General features: G+C 50.9%; 1 protein-coding gene across 2 annotated transcripts in view; it reads right to left on the minus strand.

The window, feature by feature from the left end:
* Nucleotides 1-5,333: 5,333 nt before the first annotated feature.
* The window catches only part of FLNB (filamin B), a 136,596-nt gene continuing 120,479 nt past the window's right edge, over nt 5,334-21,450 (minus strand). Inside the window, exons 42-47 of one of the 2 annotated variants that reach the window (XM_057706317.1) lie at nt 20,593-20,708; nt 17,283-17,415; nt 14,169-14,345; nt 9,439-9,657; nt 8,112-8,315; nt 5,334-7,198 (exon numbers count right to left, since the gene is read on the minus strand). In XM_057706317.1, coding sequence (XP_057562300.1) covers nt 7,011-7,198; nt 8,112-8,315; nt 9,439-9,657; nt 14,169-14,345; nt 17,283-17,415; nt 20,593-20,708 — 1,037 coding nt within the window. In that variant the 3' untranslated portion in view covers nt 5,334-7,010. The remainder of the gene's footprint in view (nt 7,199-8,111; nt 8,316-9,438; nt 9,658-14,168; nt 14,346-17,282; nt 17,416-20,592; nt 20,709-21,450) is intronic. The other variant, XM_057706316.1, reaches the window with a different exon arrangement.

Below are 21,450 nucleotides of genomic sequence, written 5' to 3' on the forward strand. Positions count from 1 at the left end.
TAGGGCTCTGAAGGCCCCCCACAGGCAGTGAGACAGACCAAACTGAAAAAAGGAACATAGGCCACACCCACCCAGGGTGACTGGCAGGGGGCTCTGTCCTGCCCTAGAGGAACCCAGGGCCCAGGCCTTTCCCCCTCATAACCAGAGGATCCCAAGTGGCACATGGGGTTCCACAGCCTCTATTCCATTCAGCAAACCCCAGTGCACCTCTGCATGCCAGGCACCCGGGGCGGGGTCTAAGAGAGGTCCAGTTTCCACTCCAGGAAGCTCTGGACACATGGCTGGGGGGCCAACTCCTCACACACACAGCTCTGCCACTCGACAGCTGCACGGCCTCATCTGCACGCGAGATGATGGCGGGGACGAGCCTTAGTGTAGTATGTAGAATGACATCAGGACAGTGTTTGACAACTTCGGGCAGACAGCGCCTGGCGCAGAGAAAGCCCTCCTTAAACGTGAGCTGACGATTAACAAGCACCCGCTAGGTGCCAGCTGCTAGGCTGCGCTCCATGTGCCTTAAACCACCTGCCTGATTCCTGGGGCTCGGATAGCCTCCTTTTCAGGTGGGGAAATGGAGGCCTGGAGAAATGATGTGCCCCAGGGCGCACTACTGGTGTGTGGTGGCACCTACTCTGTGCCAGGCCCTGGGCTGGGGGCTTTACTGAGTCACCTCACTTGTGACTTACTAATAGGCTCTGTGCCGGGTCTTAGTTGCGGCATGCGGGATCTAGTTCCCCGACCAGGGATTAACCCCAGGGCCCCCGCATTGGGAGTGTGGTGTCTCAGCCACTGGACCACCAGGGAAGTCCCATTAATAGGCTCTCTTATGTCACTTTTCCAGGTGAGAAAAGTGATGCTCAGCAACATGAAAAGGTTCCACTGGGATTGGCTCCCAAACCCACATCTCTGTTACAGACTCTCCCGTAGAACCTGACAAGCATCGTGAGAAAAGTACAGGCAGGGTGGGGCAGAGGAGGACCCACCAGTCACCCCAGCAGCACCATCAGGTCAGCCTCCTGGATCCTCACACCGTCTGCCTTCTCGACCAGGACCCTCCAGGGTGAGCACCAGTGAGAAAGAGGTTACCCACAGTGCCCTGGGGCCACCTGCCTTTCCACTCTGTGGGGTATGCGCTTGTTTATTCTTTCAACAAACATTCACTTGTTCTGGACCCTGTGCCAGGCACCCAGCCATGTACTAAAGGTAGAAGGGACAGAGCCCACAGGTTTGCTGCCCTCAAGGTTTCTCAGTCCAGGAGAGACTCCAGGAGACACATACATAACCAAGTGGATAAGAGGGGCAGGCAGGGAATTGGGGGGGGGGGGTGGTCTGGGAAGTCTTCCTGGAGGAGATGTCCTTTGATTGAGAACTGAACCATGAACACTGGTTTATGGCAACTCTCTTGCCGTGAGGCAGGTTGGGTAAGGATGGAGGGAGGAAAGTCAAGAGTTTCTTGAGGCTGGGGTGGCAAGACCCTGGGGTCAAATGGTGGTGTGGTGATGTCCAGTGTCAGAACACAAGAAAGCCTCTCTGGCTCAGACCGCCCCCACCCACAGACTAGTAAGCCCAGGTGCCCGGAGCGCGAAAGGGCAGAGGTAGGTGTCCCCCTCCTTGGGGCGCTGGAGACCCTGTGCCTTCCCCGACTGCCCGGGCTGCCCATGGCGACCCCTGGTGGTCACGGCAGTGACAACAGCCCAGGCGGCCGTCCTCCTACCCAAGTGGACAGGCTGCCCCAGAAGGGAGGGGAGTAGGAGGATGAAGAGAGGTGCCCTCCAGAGTGCTGCCTCACAGTTGGTGCGAGCAAGGACAGCCAACCACCCACAAGGAAAGCAGCCTTCAGATTCTGTTCCCGGGTCTGTGGGTGCCCACCCCATGCCAAGCCCCTGTGAGCAGCTTCAAGACCCCAGGTTTTAATTCAGGCTTCCCGGGTTTTAACCCCACTTGATCATCGCTACCCTCTCTGAGCCCTGGCAAACTCCCCTGTAAAAAACTGAAGAGAGGGCTTCCTAGGTGGTGCAGTGGTTAAGAATCCGCCTGCCAGTGCAGAGGACACGGGTTTGATCCCTGCTCCAGGAAGATCCCACATGCCATGGAGCAACTAAGCCCATGTGCAAAAAAAAATGACAGCACAACCCTAGTCCCTAGCCTGGGGCTCTGTCCTAGGACTCAGTACTTGCGTCTTTAAAGTAGCCCCTCCTGGAATTAAGCGCTCAGAGCAGAATCATTTTAGGCACTTTACACGAGCAATAGTAATTTTGCAAACCCTTACCATGTACTGGATACAGTGATATTTTTTACGTGCGTTTTGCTGGTTAATCCTAAGAACACTCTATGGGGTAGGTCCCATTACCCCATTTCACTGAAGGAATAATGGAGGCACTGTTTTCTGTGAGGGTAAGCGATAGGCCAGAGGTCACAGCAGGACCAGGATTTGAACCCGCTGGCCTGTGCTAATAACCACCATGCTAAACGGCTTCCCCACAAACCACGCTTCCTCTTGTGAGGTATCCATCCCTCCCACTACTGCCTTGGGGAGCTGAATCTTCCCAAAACTCAGGAATCCCTTCTCCCAGCACCTCTGGGTGAGGGAAGGTTTGCCCAGGTCAGTTGGGACATGAATGTGTTGCGGGATATTTCTAGAGGTTAACCTTAGAATGGTTTTTCCCATTATCTTCGCATTTTATGGATAAAAGCACTGAAGCACAGAGAAGGTAACTGCCTGAAGTGTCTGAGCTGAGGGTGGAATCCAGACTTGAAATTGCAGCATCTGACCTGCAGTTTTCTGAGCGTTTCTCACACATTAGGTTCTTTCGCTGCTACTAGCAGGGCCTGAAGCAGACATTTCGAGGACTCGGTGCCTCTACCAAGACTTCCCTCTCCTCTGAGATCATGCCATCAGCGTTCAGCATCAGCTCTGCCCTAAGGATGTCCAAGCCGACAGGGAGAGGTGTCCTGGAGCCTCAGGAAGGCAGTGGTCAGGACAACAAAAGGCTTGCAGATTCTTTCATCTTCGAGCTTTGTCCTGGGGAGATAAGCAGGCCCAAAATACGGACGGCCCTTGGACGAGAGCCACAAATCAGGCTCGTAAATTCCCCATTGCCTGGCGGCCTGCTTTGGAGAACTCCAAAGGAAGAAAGAAGGGGTGTGGGGTGGGCCACCCTAAATTCCTTGCACATGAGCTGGTCCCCTGTGGGCTCAGGGGCCCAGACAAAAGCCTTATCACAAAGTAAAAAGGATCCCTTTGTCTTGAACGATTCCTCCCACCATGTGTTTGGGCAGCATCCTGAGGACAAAGCCAGAGGGAAAAAAATCAGATTCAGGCTTGCCTTGAGCGATGTGACATTTTCACTCCCTCTCAGAGTTGTGATTTGCTATTGTGAGGAGGAGAAAAAAATTAGCTAAACAAGCTGTGTTTCTGGGAGAGTTTTCATTAGTTGAAATACTCTCATTACAAAGCCCCTTCCCCCTACAAGTGAATGGAGACTTGAAAAGATTCCATTCCTTGGGCTGAACACTAAGGCCAAAGGGCACTTAAATTAACGATCTTGCTCTCCATTTTAAAATACAAACTTGGGGGGTTGACAAGGATCGAGCACTCATTTGCCATTAATTTTTACTCTGCTAATTTTTAAGGCTGTGCAATTTTCAAGGAAAACTAAATCCCTATATGTGCCCAACTCACTTTACATCAAACTCATCAAAATGCGTCTTTCAAGGCCCCTTTGAAGTCTTAAGACTAGACATGCGGTCAAGGGCCTGCGTGTTTATAAGCGCACTGGATATAAAGGGACACGTTAATAAAATGTTTCCTTCTTGGCAGCATTGCTGGTGAGTGCTTCCCTGGGTTGCAGAGGGAAATTGGATGAGGAAGAGGAGGGCGTCTGGGCTTGGAAGGGAGCAGGCCTCCTCTGGGTTGGGGATCTCTGCAGGGCAGCTGCCGTCTGCCTAACCTCCGTCGGCCACCAGAGAGTGATGGTCCAGCCAGCTCTTGATAGCAAAGGGGCAAAGTCACCCAGTGAAAGTCAGAAAGTGCCTGGCACCTGGCTGGTCCAGGGTCAAGTTTCAAAGTTTTCAAGGTGTTTGCACAAACAACAGCCAGTTCCCATGGCAGCAAGTTCCAGGTGCAGACAACAGTTGCCCTGTGGTTCTAGCCACTGACCAGTAGAGAGATGTGCAGATTTCACCCTGGGATGTCTTTGATGTAACTGTTGGGGGACCGTCACGTGCAGCCCCAGGTGCTGACAAGCAGCCCGTGGAGGAGGCACTTCACCTGTGGCAGGTTTGATCACAGACAGCAGTGGCCAAGACTCTCACAGCTCCCAGTGGGATTTCATCTGGCCCTCACAACCACCCCAAGGAGGGCACATTCTGAGAGGTGAAGCAACCTTCTCAAGGCCACAGAGCCAGGGAGCGGCCAAGCCAGGACTTGAGCCCTGGGTTACCTGATGCCACAGTCCACCTGTTAACTTACAAATGCTGCCTCCCCAGAAACCAGCCAGGCTGCAAGTTGGCCCCTGTCTCCTCTTTGGGCAAACTCAGCCTCTCCAGACCCACTCGGCAGAGCCTGCATTCCCCAAAGCTCATGGATCTTCTGGGGTCCAGGAAAAGACATTCACGACGCAGGTCCACAGAGAAGGGTGGTCCCTCCAACAGAAGGATGGGCAGGAGGAACCTCCTTTCCTCCAACCCTCCTCCCACCTCTCAGAGGGACACAAACCACCATCCTTGATCAACAGCTGGGTGTCAGGAAGACACACACACAAAGAGTGAGTCTTCTTTCCCTACCTTCCCCTCTGCCCCTCACCCCCAGTGCAGGACTGGGGGTCCAGAACAGACTTCCCATCACCACGGCAACTGCCAGGGGCTTGCCTGGAGGGGTTCCTGGGTCTCCCTCCCTCTGCTCCTGCTCCCACAGTGGGATAAGGAGGGAGGCAGAGCTCCCACTCTGGGGACAAAAAAGGCAGGGGGGCCCAGGGTCTGCTCCAAGTAAGCTTTGGGACTGCAAACATGTCATTTGCAGTTCGTGTCATCACCATCAAAATCATGTCACAGAACTGAGCAAGAGAAGGTGGGGACTAAGTGTGTCCTAAGCCTGCGCCTGGCAAGGAGAAGCTTCCCGAGTAGAAAGGAGAAGCACAGGCAGAGAGGATGGAGGGGAGACGGCACCACCAGTTCCTAACCCTGCTGCCCGAGGGCGGTGGGGTGGCAGGTGACACTGCTTCCTGCCTGAATACATTCCCCAAAACTAGGGTGTCCCAGGTCATCAGCAACAAGGCTTTCTTTCGCTTTTTTTTTTTTTTTTTTAAACCATAGCCTTCCCCTCGGTGGGTTTAAAATCTGGGACTCTTAACCAGGGCAGACCCCAGTAAACCTCTCCGGGAGGCTGTGTCGGTGCCAGGGCCCCTCACCCTGATAAACTCCCACGGGGGCCTGTGGAGAAGCAGAACGTCCCCGCTACAAAAAAGAGGCAAGGCTCCCTGTGGCGACAAGTTGCTTCATCTGTGTCCTTTCGGCCAGGGTTTGGGAGAGCTGGTCAGAGACTCAAACCATTTACGAAAGGATACCATCCAAGAACACCCAGGAGCTTACGGAGCAAACGTTGTATTTAATAAGTTATAAGATACAATTTACAGTCGGCATTTGGTTCCAGTTTCTCTTCCACGTCCTGGTTTACGAGGCCCGTGATCCTTTCACGTCAGGTTTCAGGCCGCTCCAGTTCCTAACAGGTAGGCTTTGCCAACACCCACCCCCAGCTGCTACCCCTCAGGTAGGGTCACCCACCTCGCCCCGGCCCACCTACGGATGCACTCGAGGTGACAGTGGCCACCTCCTCAGGACGAAGCAGCAAATCTGAAAGGGCCGCCTGCCTAGACCACACTACACAGCTGGGCTCTGCAGTCAGGCAGTCCCTGAATGCTTTCACTTTATTCCAGTCTGCAAGAAGGTATGCAAAATGCCTCATACCCCATTTTCGGAATTCTGCACCTGCCTACCGCTTTCCAGACAGCCTTGGGTGACACAACACAGCGCTTTCACTGTTTCTGCAAATAGTAAAGGACCACCACTGAGCTGTGCATCTTCCCTCCCCTGTCATTCCCTGACTTTTAGGCCAAAGGCTGGCAAGCGTTTCCTTCTGTAATTATCTTCTAGAAAAAGTTCACGCTGGGGCTGACTGGGAGTGGGTGTGGAGTGTTATGTCGCGTGGCAGGCCTCTGCTAACATTCGGACCCAGCTGCAGTGTCTCTGGACGTGCTGGTAAGATTCAGACCGACAAATGGCTGGAGCGTGTGTTAAGAACAAGGGCTAGTGTTGGTTGAAAGGGGAGGGGCGGGGGGGGCACCTTTGGCAAGTGGGGGGCTGTTTGCCACTGCAGAGTTTCCTCAGACCCGGCGCCGGACACGGACTTTGAAAACAAAAGCAAAGACACAGCTGTCAAGATGGTCACACCCAATGACTCTGCAGGGAAATAAGCAGCAGGATGAGGGGAGAGGCACCAAGCAGCCCTTTCGGCCAGCCTGTCACCGCGGACCCTCTGCCCTGTGAGAGATGGGGGCGGGGTTGGAGTAGTGTTGAAAAACGGTGTCCACCTCATGGCCTTTTCTTACACGAGACGGACACCTTCTTTTCTAAACGACAACATACGCTAGGTCTCCTTTTTTTCCCGGCCCCTCCTCCCGGTCTTGTTTTGCAAACTGACTAGCCAATTTCATTTCTTAGAAACATCAGCCTTGTTTGCTCTTGCCCTGTCTGCAGGGGGCGATCTGTACTCCAAGAGGTCCGATTTGCTGGGCCTGTGGAACACATGCGCATTTCCTGAGTCCCCAACATGTCCCTAAAGAGTCAAGTCTAGGACTTCTTTCTGAAGGTACTTAAAAAAAAAAAAAAAGGCAATGTTTTTGGGATGGGGTTTCAGACCCACAAGCAGGCTGGAGGACGTTGTACAAAATGAGTTACACACAAGCAACCAAAGCAACCACCAGAATGCCCCCCAGGACTTGACGAGAACGGTTTTAAGGCACCGTGACGTGGAAGGGGCTGCCGGGGATGTGCTCCTCTCCCCACTTCACGGCCAGGACGTAATCCCCCTTCTCCTTGACGACGTATGTCACGTTGTACTGCTGGTTGCCCACGTGCTTCATGGAGACCTCTTCGCAGGGGGTGGTGGGCCCGTGGACCCCGATCAGCAGCATGTTGGAACCTGGGAGGCAGAGGAAGGTGGTTACTCCGTGAGGATGCACCCCAGGAGGCAGAGGACGAGGAGGTGATGTGGGGGTCAAAGGAAAGGTACCAGTTGCTGCCTGCTGAGCTTCCCTGACGATGCTGGGGACCTGTCAGAGCTGGGAGAGCGCGGTGGTCACAGGCAGGACTCTTACGGGTTCAAATCCCTGCCCTGCCGCTTCCCGGGCCGGTGACCTGGGCTACGGAACTGCAAGTCTCTCTGCCGTGGCGTCCCCGTCGGTGAACAGGGGCAGGACACTAGCACCTACTTCATGGGCTTCTCGTGAGGTTTAGAGGAGTCATTATACGTGAAGCCTTTAGCACATAGTAAAGGCGACGTAAGTGTTGGCTACTCTGATCTCATTTATTCTCATGAGAACCTTCAGGAAGGCCCTATGATTATTCCCATTTTTAGAGAAGAGGAAGCTGACCGTTAGAAAGAGATTTAGTAACTTCCCCAAGGTCGCATGGCTAATAAGCTTTGGGAATTAACGAAGGAAGGACGAAAGGGAAGGAGGGAGAAATAAATAAGTGGTGAAGCCAGGTTTCCAGCCCAGATGCCAGAACCCAGGCAACTAACATTGACACCCAAATAAATACCCAAGTTCAAACTGCACTTACAGCAATTAGTGACAGAGAAGAGGCCAGGTCACTGATTAAGAGTAATGAGGATAACACAACCTTTCCTATGTACCTTGAGGTCATTGGAAAAAATCAAGAAGCAAATCATTTAAAAACATTAAGTGCAAAATAGGGTAATGAACACGGTTACTTGCAAATGTTTGGGTTACATGTGTGGGTGAGCACTGCAGATGGGAGCAGGAAAGACCAAAGTCCACAGAGGGTGTGTCCCCCGACGCCCTCCCTTCCCGGAGCAGGGCCAGACTGCCTACCGGCTTTGCTGCAGTCCACCAGGAAGGAGCTCTTCTGGCCCACGAAGGCCTTCGAGAGCCCCGCTCCCTTGGAGGTCACCTTGCTGGCATCTGAGGATGCCTTGGGGATGGCGCTATAGCAGGTCTCTGTGGAGGACCTGGTCACTGACTCCACCAGGATGGACGAGGTCTCGTTGGCTGAGCCGGGGCTGACAAGACGCTGACCTAGGACATGGAGGGAAGGGAAGCAGGCGTGACTGGCCAGACGAGGCAAATACCCCATGCAAAAGCCCAGCTCCCAACGCCTGGATCCCAAAGCCACCACACCCCTACCTCACGCCCTCAACACCTGGATCTAAATGTCACAATTTCCCCATCTCACCCCCATAGTGTCTTCTTTGGGGTTCTGGGGTCCTGCCCCACACAACTAAGATCTGGCTTTCTGGGTAGATGGGGGAGTCTGGCCTTGGCTACCTTGACCTGGAAATCCCTCCAGGTCATAACCACATGCCTCCAGGAATATAACCACATGCCACTCTATGGAATGGATGTCTATTCAATTATATAAAATACTCTACATATAAACAGTATACATGTGTGGGAGGACACTGACAAAAATATCAAAAATGATTCTCTCTGCATATGTTTTTTTTTTGGTGGCATGGTGCAGCTTGTGGGATCTCAGGTCCCCGACCAGGGATTGAAACTGCACCCTCGGCAGTGAAAGCACCAAGTCCTAACCACTGGACAGCCAAGGAATTCCCCTTTTGGCATATTAGAAGATGATTTTTCTATCTGAATTTTAAATTTATTTTATTTTATTTTCTGGAATGAACCTATGCTACTTAAATGACAGTGAACCAAGCAGAAAGAGACATGGAAGAAATTCACCACAATATTCAGGGTGATTACCTTGGGTGGTGGGCTGTGAGATGGTTTTTACTGTTTGGTATTTTTTCCAGTGTTCTGAAGGAGGCACATTTTTATAACTTTAATAAAAACTTTCGATTATTTTAAAAGTGAAGGTTAGAAACGAGGGGATTTTTCAGGCCCTGATCTAAATAAATACATAACATTTCAAATATGTAAACATTCTATTCTGTTAGAGACAGAAAACTACCTAAGGTGCTTTCTCAACTTCTGCACCCCTACTCTGCCTGCTTATTTTGTAAGTTTTCGAACATGCACTCCCTTCTGACATGTCCTACCATTTCTTTACGTTCAAGATTCAAAGCAGATTCAACATAGCTAAAATCATCCAGTTTCTACTATCGAACAGCTCTGTTGATAGTCTGACAAGATCACCTCCACAGGGGGAAGAATAATTTCAAATGTGTTTGGTCGTTACCTGTCACCTTGGCCTTGAACGGGCTGCCCACGATGTGGTTGGGCCCACCATATTTGATGCCAATCAGGTAGTTTCCAGGAGCCATGGGGGTGTACATGACTTTGTACCCTTCGGGGGTTTCCTGGCAATCCATTTTAACCTTGGACGGGCCTTCAATGGTGACGGATAATGTCCCTGGCCCTGCTCGGGTGGTGTTGATGAAAAATTCAGACTGGATACCTGGGAGAAAGGAAGCAGGAATAAAGATCACGTGGAAGGTTTGGAGGGATGGGAGGGGGTGGTTTGCAGAGTGCTCTGGGGGGACTGAAGCAGTGGTGGGGCACACAGGGCTCCCCTCACAGAGGGGTCCCCTTGGTGGCATGGGAACCCACTGGTACTAGCTCTGAGCTCCTGGCCCAAAGAACCTCAGGCCCTGGGGGATGCCAACCCCTTTCCAAGGCCCAGACAGGAGTGTGGCTGACATTCTGCCCACAAGCACGCACCACCCTGTTTTCTCCTCTGGGCACGTGGCTGAGGCTGAGAAGCCTGGGTCGTCACTGTGAGCCTGAAATGCTGTTTCAGCCCCCAAGGGCCAGCTCTGCCTCCAGGGGTGGGGGAATCGTGGGCCCCTCTGACCTTTCCTTTCTCCTTTGGGTGGACTTGGAGAAGCCCAGGCAGCCCAGCGCCGCCTCCTCCCTCCTTAGGCTCCTCGTCCCAGATACCACGTGGAAGACCGGGGCAGCCACTAAGATCTGTCGGCCGCTCCTCTGGGCCACGAACACCAGCAACAAGAACAGGACCGGAACAGCAGTGCCTGCTAATACCACGGGCACCACTCTGGCTCCAGATCCTGTGCCCATCATCTTACATGCTCAGTGATTCCTCCTTAACAAACAACACTGAGGCTCAGGGAGGTTCAACCACCTGCCAGTCAGAGCTACAAGAGAAAGTGGCTGAGCTGATACTGGAGCAAGTCTTCACGGCTCCAGAGCCAAAGCCTGTCTCTTGGCCTCTGGATAGGCAGTGAGGCTGCCTCGGATGCCCTAACTGCAGCTCCAGGACATCCTGCTCCTTGCCTGCCTGGTCCACGAGGGCCTCTTGCACAGACATCCTGCCTTGTGATAAAAGGAAAGCTGGGCCAAAAGACAGTGCCAGCCAAAGACCATGGTGGCATTCCTGCCTGAACCCAAGACCCTGCAAAAGGCTCCACTCCCCCAGGCCCCTTTCCAGTTCAGAGGGGGAGGAGGTGGTCAGTCACCAGCGGCACACCCGCTAGAGTGCCCTCTATGGGGCATCCCCGGCATAGCACCCCCGTGCAGGACTGTGCTTTTTCCAGAGCCCTGGATGCCGCCCCAGCTGGGAACTATTTTGGTTTAATTATAGCTCTGAGGCCAGAGAAAGAATTATTGTTCTGGTTATCAATAAGACAAAGGAGCTGCTATCATGCAACCCCAAACACAACCCAGCTGTTTCTGGAAGCTCCTGAGGCTCCTGTCCCAGCAATCCCGCCTCCCCCTCCCCCCGCCCCAACTGTCTCAACCTTGTAGCTATACTCTGCAGCCCAGAAGCCCTTCAGGCAGCTGCTGTGCTGCCGGAAAGATATTTTTAAAGTGAAGATGAGAAGACTTGGCTGCAGTGGAAAGGACAGGACTGCTCCATTCCTGAGAAACACCAGTTCACCCTGATTGTGAGGGTCCAGAAAGGAAGATGAGATGGGAAAAGAGAAATAAGGAATTACAGGACAAGAGCAACCTATCAGGTGAGTTCCCTTATTATTCCCATTTTACAGGAAGGAAGTGGAGGCTCAGTGAAGTCAAATACACCTGGCTGAACTGGAGTCTAAACATAAGGTCTGTCTAACTTGGAGCTTAGTGCACTCGCCTGAGAGCAGATAGGAGAAAGAAAATGCACATGCAGGAGTCCCTCTCACCACTGCTTCCAGCTAGAACCAGTATCCCGGACATCTCTGGGCATGGGGATGTTCCCTCATGTGTGTACAGATGAGTTCCTATGAGTTTAATGCATGTTCAATGCAGCCCTACTCCATCTTCAAGGTGGGCGAGGGGTAACAGGACGAAAGGAGGCTCTTCTCTTACACTTTGTGCACACTGGGGTTCCTGGAGCATTTCATCAGGAAAATGGCTCTTCCAGCCAGAGAGTCTGGAACTCCCTGATCTAACTCCTGACCTTCTCAGCCTCTCTGCAGCAAACAGTCCCACCCCAAATTCTCCACATTCCCCTGCTTCCAAACCTGCAGAATGGACCATTTAAAGCTTGAGCCAAGAGATACAGCAAGGCCACCCATAAAAACACAGGGAAGCCTGCTTTGTTCCAAAGGTCAGGATGTGGGCCCTCCAGCAGCCGGGCACAGGTACCTTTTCATTCCACACACACTGCAGCTGTGTAATTCTGGGATGGATATTTGGGAAAAGGCCTGGGAGCGAGAGAGCTAGAAAAACAGGACGCCTTCCCCTCGACAAGAGCAATATTTACACAGGGTTTGAAACAGGCGTGCTCTGTACCTCTCCCTCCTGGCTGGAAGTCTCCCTGCAAGACCAGCTCCTGCCCTCAGCAGCATCCAGTGCTGGCAAAGCACAGCCTGAAACCTGAGCTCCCCAGAAGGCATGCGAACAGCCAAGAGGAAGCATGAGAGGCTCTGGGCACAGCAGGTGTGACCCAGCAGGAGGATGAGGTGGCTGCTGGCAGCGCAGGAGACCTCAGTGGCCGCTGTGGGGTCTGAACCAAGGCCTGCCAGGGCTCCAAGTGCCAGGAGGACCCCACCTGGGCTTCAAGGGTGGATGGCTTGTCAGGGGCCAAATGCCTGCACTAGTGCCTTGGAACCTTCCAGGGCAGCTGGGAAGACAGGGGTCCTGGGGTAGGACAGGCCAGGGGTGTTACCACCTCCTCAGGGCAAGCCAGCCACTTAGGGAGGCAGCAAGAGTCAGGGGTTAAGTAAGCAGGCCTTAAGGTTGTGGACCTGGACTGATTCTGGTTCTGCCCCCTCCAAGCTAAGTAAGCTTGGGAAGTGACTCAACCATTCTGCATCTCACTCTGTTCGTCTGTAAAATGGACACTGCCTAGGGTGAAACAACACCATGCCTTTTACAAAGGGCAAGACGCTGGCCTGGAGTTCAGTGTGGAGCCAGACTGGATGGGGAGGTGGGACGTGCTCACGCAGACCCTGTGGGAGGTTTTGCAGAGGCCACAGCTTTGCCCAGAGTCTCAGGGTGGCGGGCCAGCTGGTCAGTCACTCCTGCACCCCTCGGCCCATTAGGACACTCACTCCTCAGGGATGCCAGGCAACTGCGGCCACTCATCCCCTGCCCATAGGGAGGTGGTCTTCTCTGCCCCACGCACCACGCGGGGTGGGGGAGGAGACTAAGAGCAGAATGTGCACACACAGGGACTCAGGAAACCTGCCTAAGACCCCAAAGTAACAGACGCAAACTGCGTGCCAGTGCGTCCATGCCTGCAGAGACGCGTAAGTGAACCAGCTCCCCACCCTGGCTCCTTCCGTGATAGCAAGACACTGGACACCCCCAATGCCCACCTCTACATTCACAGTATGGACACCAACTACAGCCATTACAAGACGGGTAGATCTGTAGGTGTTGACATGGAAAGTTCCTTAAGATGTCAAGTGACAGAAGCAAGTTGTACTGCAATACAAATAGCACTGAGACTGTTTCTGTAAAATAAAAGCAAAACTCCATGTCTACCTTTTTAACCAACTGACTAGCTAAGCAACCAAGTAACCAAGAATGAAGACTGATAAAGAGACAATCTGAAGGTCCTCCCCTGATCTGTCAGGCATGTTTCCTCCTGGACCCAGAGGGAGGGAGGGAGAAGAAGCAAGACGGAACTTTACATACTTCCTCACTCCTGAATTTTTCACAATCAAATGTGTCCCATCTGTGGCAAAGATTAAAAATGAATCTGACTAGGGGCTTCCTAGGTGGCGCAGTGGGTAAGAATCCACCTGCCAATGCAGGGGACACGGGTTTGATCCCTGCCCCAGGAAGATACCACATGCCGCGGAGCAACTAAGCCCGTGCGCCACAACTGTTGAGCCCATGTGCTGCAACTACTGAAGCCCACGCACCTGGAGCCTGTGCTCTGCAACAAGAGAGGCCACTGCAATGAGAAGCCCGTGCACCACAAGGAAGAGTAGCCCCTGCTCGCCGTGACTAGAGAAAGCCCGTGTGCAGCAACGAAGACCCAACACAGCCAATAAAATAATTAATTAAAAAAAAAAGAATCTGACTAAAAAAAAAAATCAATCTGACTGTTTTAGTCTTTTTCTTTCCTCTGTTAGGATCAGAACAGAAAGGAACCAGGCTGTGACAGGTCTTGCTGCCGATTCAACGTGTTTCTAAGAGCCCGGGGACCACTAAATGAACTAGTGGGTAGAGGACCTCCCTGCAGGCCCGTTATATGCATCATGAACTCTGTGCAGGCAAAGGAACCCTCAAAACGAAGGATGCTGTGCTGTATTCCCTATCAGTGTCCCGGTCCTAAAAGAACCTGGCAAAGGAAGACAGCTGCAGCACCACAGTAAGGAGCTGTGAGAACACGGCCACCAAGCCCTCGCTCTGGGTTTACCGCGGGTCGAGTGAGAGCCTCCCAAGGGTGCATGATTGCAGTTTCTCTGGGGAGAGCAGACGGCAGGCTTCCCAGGGCTTGAAGGGCTCCACCTGCTCTTCGCCCGGGGCCGGCTCCATTAAAGATGAGAGGCAGAGGCAGGGTGTTACCTGTGGTACCCCCCTCGAGGCCCGCGCCATAGGCGGACACCAGGGCAGGGTTCCCTGCTTGTCCAGGCTCCCCGACGCGCACTTTGAAGGGACTTCCAACCACATGGCTCCCGTTGAACTTGACATCGATCGTGTGGACACCATTCTCGTGGGGGATGAAGCGAACAGCGTATTTATCTGGGAGGGTGAGCAAAGGCACGGGGTAAACGTGGGCCCGTGGACACAGCCAAGGTGGGTGGGGGCAAAGGACAGAGGGCCAGCCTGAGAGGGCTGACCTCAGATCACTAACAACACAACGGTCTTACTGCAACATATTGGGTCCTGGCATCCAATATGCTGGTGATCAAAACCAGATGGGACTACTTGACTGTCCCTAGTCAGCCCTTTGGGAAATGCATCCAAATCTCAAGTTCTGTGTTTAATCCTCTGCGGCCTCAGCCTCAGAAGAACACATCCTTTATGAAAAGCTGACTTCTGGCAAAGTTTCTCTGCTTGGCCAGGGAGAAAAAAGGTTCCAGCTGAGATTAAGACTCCTTAATTAAGCTTCAAGCTAGCAAGTGCCCCACAGGGCGATGGCCAGGTTTTTCACTGTGTGTTTTGGGTCACAGCATCTGTTAACTGAAATGGGCACCTAGAATATCCTTCCATCACACAATGCGTGACCACCCCTTTCCTCCTTGAAGTGCTTCCAGAGGGAGAGAAGAGTCTCTCAGCCTCTCCCTGGCTCCTTGGACCCTCCATCCCTTTTAGAACTTTTCTTGCTCAAAGCTCCACCCAAACCCTCTTCTTTTCTCCTCTGGACTCTCCATATGGAGCTGTCACTCCTATCTTTCACCACTGCACATCCCCCACCAGTCCCCAGCTGGTACCCACCCCTCCTCTCTGAAAGCCAATGTGCTTCAGGGGAAACTGATCGCACCCCCAGGTATGGTCCTTGATTCGGCCAAGCTAATGGGGGAGGGGAGGGGTAGAAATCCCTCTTTCCCCAAGCCTATGTCAATTAGCACATGGCATTTAGCCACAGGAAGGGACTCAGGAACAGGCATGTGTGTTCGTTCAGTGTTCAGTGAGATAGGAGGGGAGGTTTGCTGGAGACTTCTATGAAAGGAGCATCTTAGACCTCTGAGAAAGAATCTTGAGGAGAGGATGTCTCTCTTGATTGGTGTTGTGTGCTGCTGCAGCCATCTTGCCACCAAGAAGAAGGCCAGTTTCACAATGAGGCCCACAGATCAAAAGAAAGAAGAGATGTTTGGACCCTTGAAGAATATAGCTGAATGGCTGAGTTAAATTGTTGCTGAAACCCATCTTATAGCCTGAACTTTCCATTTATGTGAATTAACAGACCCCCTTGTAACAGACCCCCTTTATTATGTGAATTGGCTTGAGATGGGTATTCTGTAATTTCTCACCAACAGCTTTTTTTTTTTTTATTTAATTTAATTTAATTTTTGGGTGTCCCACACAGCTTGTGGGATTTTAGTTCCCCAACCAGGGATTGAACCTGGGCCCGCAGCAGTGAGTGTGTGGAGTCCTCACCACTGGACTGCCAGGGAATTCCTGCCAACAGCATCTTAATTGTGGCATGCTGGTGGTCTCAGACACCCCCAGGGCTTCAAATACCGCCTGGGGCTGAGAACACCATATCTCACTTGGTGGCGAAATCCCAATGCTGTAGAGGTCTATTCAACATTCCACTTGGATATCACGGAGACACTTAATAACCCCTCAAAAAATAAAATATGAAACTCTGTAAGGCACTGACAACCCTCACCCACCCATGGCTGCTGTCCTGTTTTGCTAACTGCATCATCCTCTTTCTACCCCATCACCAAGCTACACGTAACCTTCCTGAATCCACGTTCATTCCTTATGGCCAACTGGCCACCAAGCGCTATAGTTCTCTGGCCTCAAGCCCTTCCTCTCCATTTCTGACACTGCTGATGGATACGTTTTCTCAAATGGATCACTCTGGGAGCATCAGCTCACCACCCTGCCCTTCGGATGTACCAACACATTCTCTATAATGTGGTCAGACCTAAACCATGATCTGACCAGGGCCCCCAGCCCCCATATTTGCTCCTTCTGAGGCTCCCCACTGCCCTTTCTTTTCCCACTCAGAGGGAGGAAGATGTCTAAATGCTAACTCAGGTCCCAGGTGTCTACCCTCACTGTACACAGAGAAGGGCACACAGCAAGCGCCCAATAAGGGCAGTGGTCACAGGGCTCATGCATCAGGGCGCACATTCGATGTTACCGCCTCTGAGAAGTCCTCCTGACCTTGTCAGAGCAGAAACCCTTTTCCTCTCCTGCTCTGACCATTTGGTTCTCAATTCTCCTGTGCTGCTGGTGATCAGCTGGGGTCCTCACCAGTGCACTGCACCTTTCTGGCTCACTCTCTCTCGGTCTTCACTAGACCGAGGGCAGGAATCATGTCTAATCACGTCTTTCTCAGCCTTTCCTTCCTGTCAAGTCTCTAACACTTAATAAATGTTCACTGGAAAAATGGCGTCGCTAAAGTTGATTGACATCAGAGAATTCCATACACCAGGCAGCAGGCAAGAAAATCTCATGCTTTTAAGTCCCACCGGGGACCCAGATTCATCCCCCCACCCCCCCACCCCCACTTCTTCTTCTTTTTCTTTTTGGCAGTGCAGCTTGCAGGATCTTAGTTCCCCAACCAGGGATTGAACCCAGACCCTCGGCAGTGAATCATGGAGTCCTACCCACTGGGTTGCCAGGGAATTCCCCAAATTCTCTTTTCTTAATTTACAGCAATCAAACTTTCCCTCAGAGTAAAGTGAGGCCAAAGTGTACTTATTCACTTCATAAGGTCAACAATAAAAATCTGTGATGTTTTGTTAAAATATGAGAACATTACTATGAATGTCATGTGAAAGAAATCTGAAAAACAACGGAAAAGAAGTATTTGTTTAAAAAAAAAAAAAGAAGGGGTGTTATATCTCAACGCCTGTCCGTAGCAAATGTTTATACCCTGATTTATAAACAGTGTCTGGCAACAGCAAAGGGAATCTGAAGGCCTTGCAGAGGCTGACCACGCCTCCGTCGGGGTCCACGTTTGCAGAAACATTCCTGGTGGGGGGCGCTGGTGCTTACCTGGCTCCAGCTCAGACACGTGGCATTCCTCCACGGCTCCAGAGGGGCTGTGCACCTTTGCATCAATCTTGCCTTTTGCCCCATTCAACCTTATAGCAAAGGAGGCTGGCTGGTTAACTTTTAATCCCGATTCCTGAGAATTTAATACGAGACATGTTACCGCCCTCTGCGTTCTTGCTCAGCAGCACACACCGACCCGACCGCAGATTCGGGGGGGACAGTTCTCATGCCAATAGGCCTGGAATATGTTTTTCTATATAACATCTGGCAACAAAAGAGCAGGTGAGTAATTCCAGATTTGTAGCATCAAATATAAGAAAGCAGAGACATACATCTGCATGCTCTTGTACCTAAACCATCTTGATTCGGAGATGGTTCCTGGGTTTAGAGACTTAAGACATTGTGGCCAGCAGGATTACAGTTTCAGCATCCCAAACAAGACCCGTACAGGCCAGAACACCTGGTATCTTCCAGATCTTCCCCCCGCAACCCCCCCCAAAAAAAGAAAGAAAAAAAATCCTTCCTCTCCCCACCCCACTTTGAGGAGAAGCCTGGCAGCTGATAAAACCATGCACTCACTAACATGAACAAAGTTTTTTATCTTGAAGGTGGAGATGGAGAGAACCTTTAATAAACTTGTAAAGGGCCACACATGATTTTTCTTTCATGCGTGACCGCACAGTGGTTAAAAATCAGCAGGACCTGGAGTTACTGCCATTTCCTACCTATATAACTAAACTGTTGAACCTCTTTGAGTCTCAGTTTCGTCATCTGTAAAAATGGGCATAATAACCAAATCTATCTCAGAGGGCTGCTCTGAGGATTAAACGGAGTTACGCATTCAAGGCACTCAGCACAGAGCCTGGCCCATCCATAGGAAAGTTAAAAAATGTCAGCTTCTTGTTAAATACTAATATGCATTTAGAAGTTGTCAGTCACCCCCAAAAAAAGCCATGGGAGAAGTACAGCTTTTGCTCTCCAGTGGATCAGTTTCACTCTCCATGCTTTGTCTTGGAAACTATATCCTCTGCTGGGAAAAAGGGATTAGAGGTTCAGATGCTTAGGATATTTTAAGATTGGCCGACCCTGAATAGCAAAATTTTATAAGTCAGCAGTTTTGATGTAAACATGGTTAGACAGCTACTCAGCAGCAAGGCTCATACTTAATGTGCAACTGAGGCACCTGAGGGTCTTGTTAAAGTGCAGATTCCAATTCAGTGGGCCTGGGACGGAGCCTGGGACTCCATGTTTCTAATAAGTTCCCACGCGATGCTGAGGCTGCTGGTCCAAGGACCACATCTTAGCAGTGCTGCCTCGTTTAGCAGTCACTAGCCACACGTGGTTATATAGTTACGTTTAAATCGATTAAAATTAAAAACTCAGTCCCTCATTTACACTAGCCACATTTGACGTGCCCGAGAGCCGCGTGTGGCTCATGGCTGCCACACTGCACGTGGGAGACGTGGGACAGTCCCACAGTTGCAGAACATTCTACTAGACTGAGCTGCCCTAAGAGGTTACAGACGAGGGAGGGAGGACTGAACACAAAATTAAGGAGTCTTTGATTGCCAGACCACCCCCATGCCACCCCCACCCCTACAGAATGCCAGCCGACTCCAATTTTCTAACAAGTCTCAAAAGCAAGACACAATACATGCCTCTCTTTCCTAACCAGCACCAGATGTTTCTGTGCAGCCTGCCAGTAAATCTCCAGTAAATAATTTATACATCACTTGGCATCAAGTGACCTGGTGAGAACAGGGGACGAAGTTGACACACAAATCCCTCCTGTTGTAGCAGCTGGTTACAAAAGCCTGATGGACATACCAGCCCTCTGCACACTTGTTTACATGTTTTATGACCAAACTGTCATAAGAGGACTCTACAGAAGCTTCCTGGAGGTGATTTCTTCACATCAACTCCTTTTGGACAGAAGCGTTTACGTTACCTGAATCCGCATGCCACTAAATCCTCAAGAGGGAGATAAACGCCTCAGAAGATCCAAAAGAAATCTTCGAGATGCATGAAGGCAGCTTTTTGCCCTCAACAAATGCCGGGTTTATCTCCCTCCGTAGGTTTTAGTTAAGTTGGCCACAGAAGGAACTGCTGTTAAGAAGCCTTTAAATGAAACACAAGAAAAACATCTGCACCACAGTGACCAGTCAGTACCCTTGGTACTCTCCAGATGAGGCCGCTTCAATCTGTAGACCGTGACTCTGGTTTGGGTTCTGTAATGATTGGGACAATAGCAGTACCAGTTCCTATCAGAGGAAAGTTAGACTCTCAAATGTAAACCAGGTACATGGAACCAGATCCAATGATACCACCAATCTGAGATAGAGGGTTCAGTTTTCATCAATCCAATATTTCTAAGAACTAGGGGGCAGCTGAAGGCTATTTAGAAACCCCTCTACCCAGAAATCATATTCTTGGATTTTGGTGTTACTCTACAGCCAAACTGCTACACTGATTCAGACACCTAATTATTTTCAGTGCCCTAAGACCCAAAGGCAACCCCAATCGTTCTTAGTTTGGCTGAAGGCGCTAATGCAACCTTGAATGAAGTGCCCTGTTTAAACTAGGGTGAAAAGTTGCATTTCCTGCCATTCTAATAGGCTGGGCTATGTAACCACCTGCCACAAGCCAGGGCTGGGGTTAGGGTGGCTGCTGTTAAGAGCACGGTTCTGGAGCCACTGAGACCTCACTCTGCCTCATTCTAGCTGCTTCCCATAGCTGTATCCTCTCTGCACCTCAGTTTTTCTGCCTTTAAATGGGGGTGTGTGTGTGTGTCAGGAAAACCTACACACCAGGCTGCTGCAAGGATTTAGGGAAGTAACACGGATACAGCTCTTAACACAGTGCCTTGCACGCGTATTAAAATAAATCAGCAGCATAAAATAAATCACAGCTGACTTTCTTGAGGAAAAGGAAGCCAATAATAGCAAGCTGGACATCACTGCACTGTTAGTTGTGTGTTTGTTTTGTTTTGAAAGCCCTCCTTATCCCTTAACCAATTATTAACAGGCCTTCTTTGTTTCCCTTCAATAAGTATTTAGAAAACAAACTTTTTCCCAAATGTTGAGGAGTTCTATTGACCGTGGCTGCTTTTTTGCTCGCCCCAGGGGTCTCCTGTCCTAAAATTATCTCCTGTCCTAAATGCCATAGGAAAGCTCCCCTACGACGGGCAGCATTTGTGGGCAAAATGTGCTGGGGCCCCTGGCACAGAGTCGGAGATTGAAGGAGTCTCGGGAGTCCAGGGCCTCACTGGTCGGGCTGCGGCCAAGGAGATGGATGTTTCCTTGCGTCTCACCTGAAGGCTCAGAACAGTGAGGCGGCGGGCATCGTCGGAGGGCGCGATCACGGGCACCAGGTAGGGACTTTCGGGGATGTGCTCATCATTGAACTTGATAGACACCTCGTAGTTACCTGTGGGGAGAGGAATGTCCCATCACATCAGATATTCCGAGAAGGTGGTTGCCGAGTGGCCTCCTGTATCTCTACCTGGGGCCAAAGTGCCTTCTGAGAGACCCTCACCCCCTCCATGGCTGTGGCTGATTGGGTCACGGAGGGTCACCTGGCGCACGCCAAGCCAACGCAATTTTCTTAGTTGAAAAGGGCAGGGATTCTTTTGTTTGTTTTTTTTTAATCTTAGACATTCTGTTTAATAATTTCAAAGAACACTGAAGCGTTGGAGTTTGTGTTCTGTGCTTTGCCTGTGTATATGTGAACCCCCACACCAATCACACATCAACGTGTGGTGTGTATTCCCAACTTCTTTCCAAAGGAAAGGCTGAGGACAGAGCATTTTATTAAAAATTATATACATAAGAATAAGAAGGGCTTCATGTAACTAGGATCTCATTACTGATCCTGAGCTATGAAGCATAAGACATAAACTTTGAGAAAAGGTGTAGAAGCAGAGAAAAATCTAGTCAAGGAAGAAGGTCAGGGATTCTTAACCTGGAGCCACAGAGTCCCTGCACAAAGGGTCTGTGTACAGTACTCAGGAGATTCATCAAACTTGAATGGGAAAAATGTACATCTTTATTTTTACTAACCTCTAACTGAAATTTAGCATTTCCTTCCTTTAGAGATGTCAACAAAAAACCACAGCACTTGTGATTTTGCCACCAAAAATAGTCACGTTCCAGTTTTATATACATCTTGA

Source organism: Hippopotamus amphibius, chromosome 13 (assembly GCF_030028045.1).
Source record: "Hippopotamus amphibius kiboko isolate mHipAmp2 chromosome 13, mHipAmp2.hap2, whole genome shotgun sequence".
In the NCBI taxonomy this organism is placed as follows: domain Eukaryota; kingdom Metazoa; phylum Chordata; class Mammalia; order Artiodactyla; family Hippopotamidae; genus Hippopotamus; species Hippopotamus amphibius.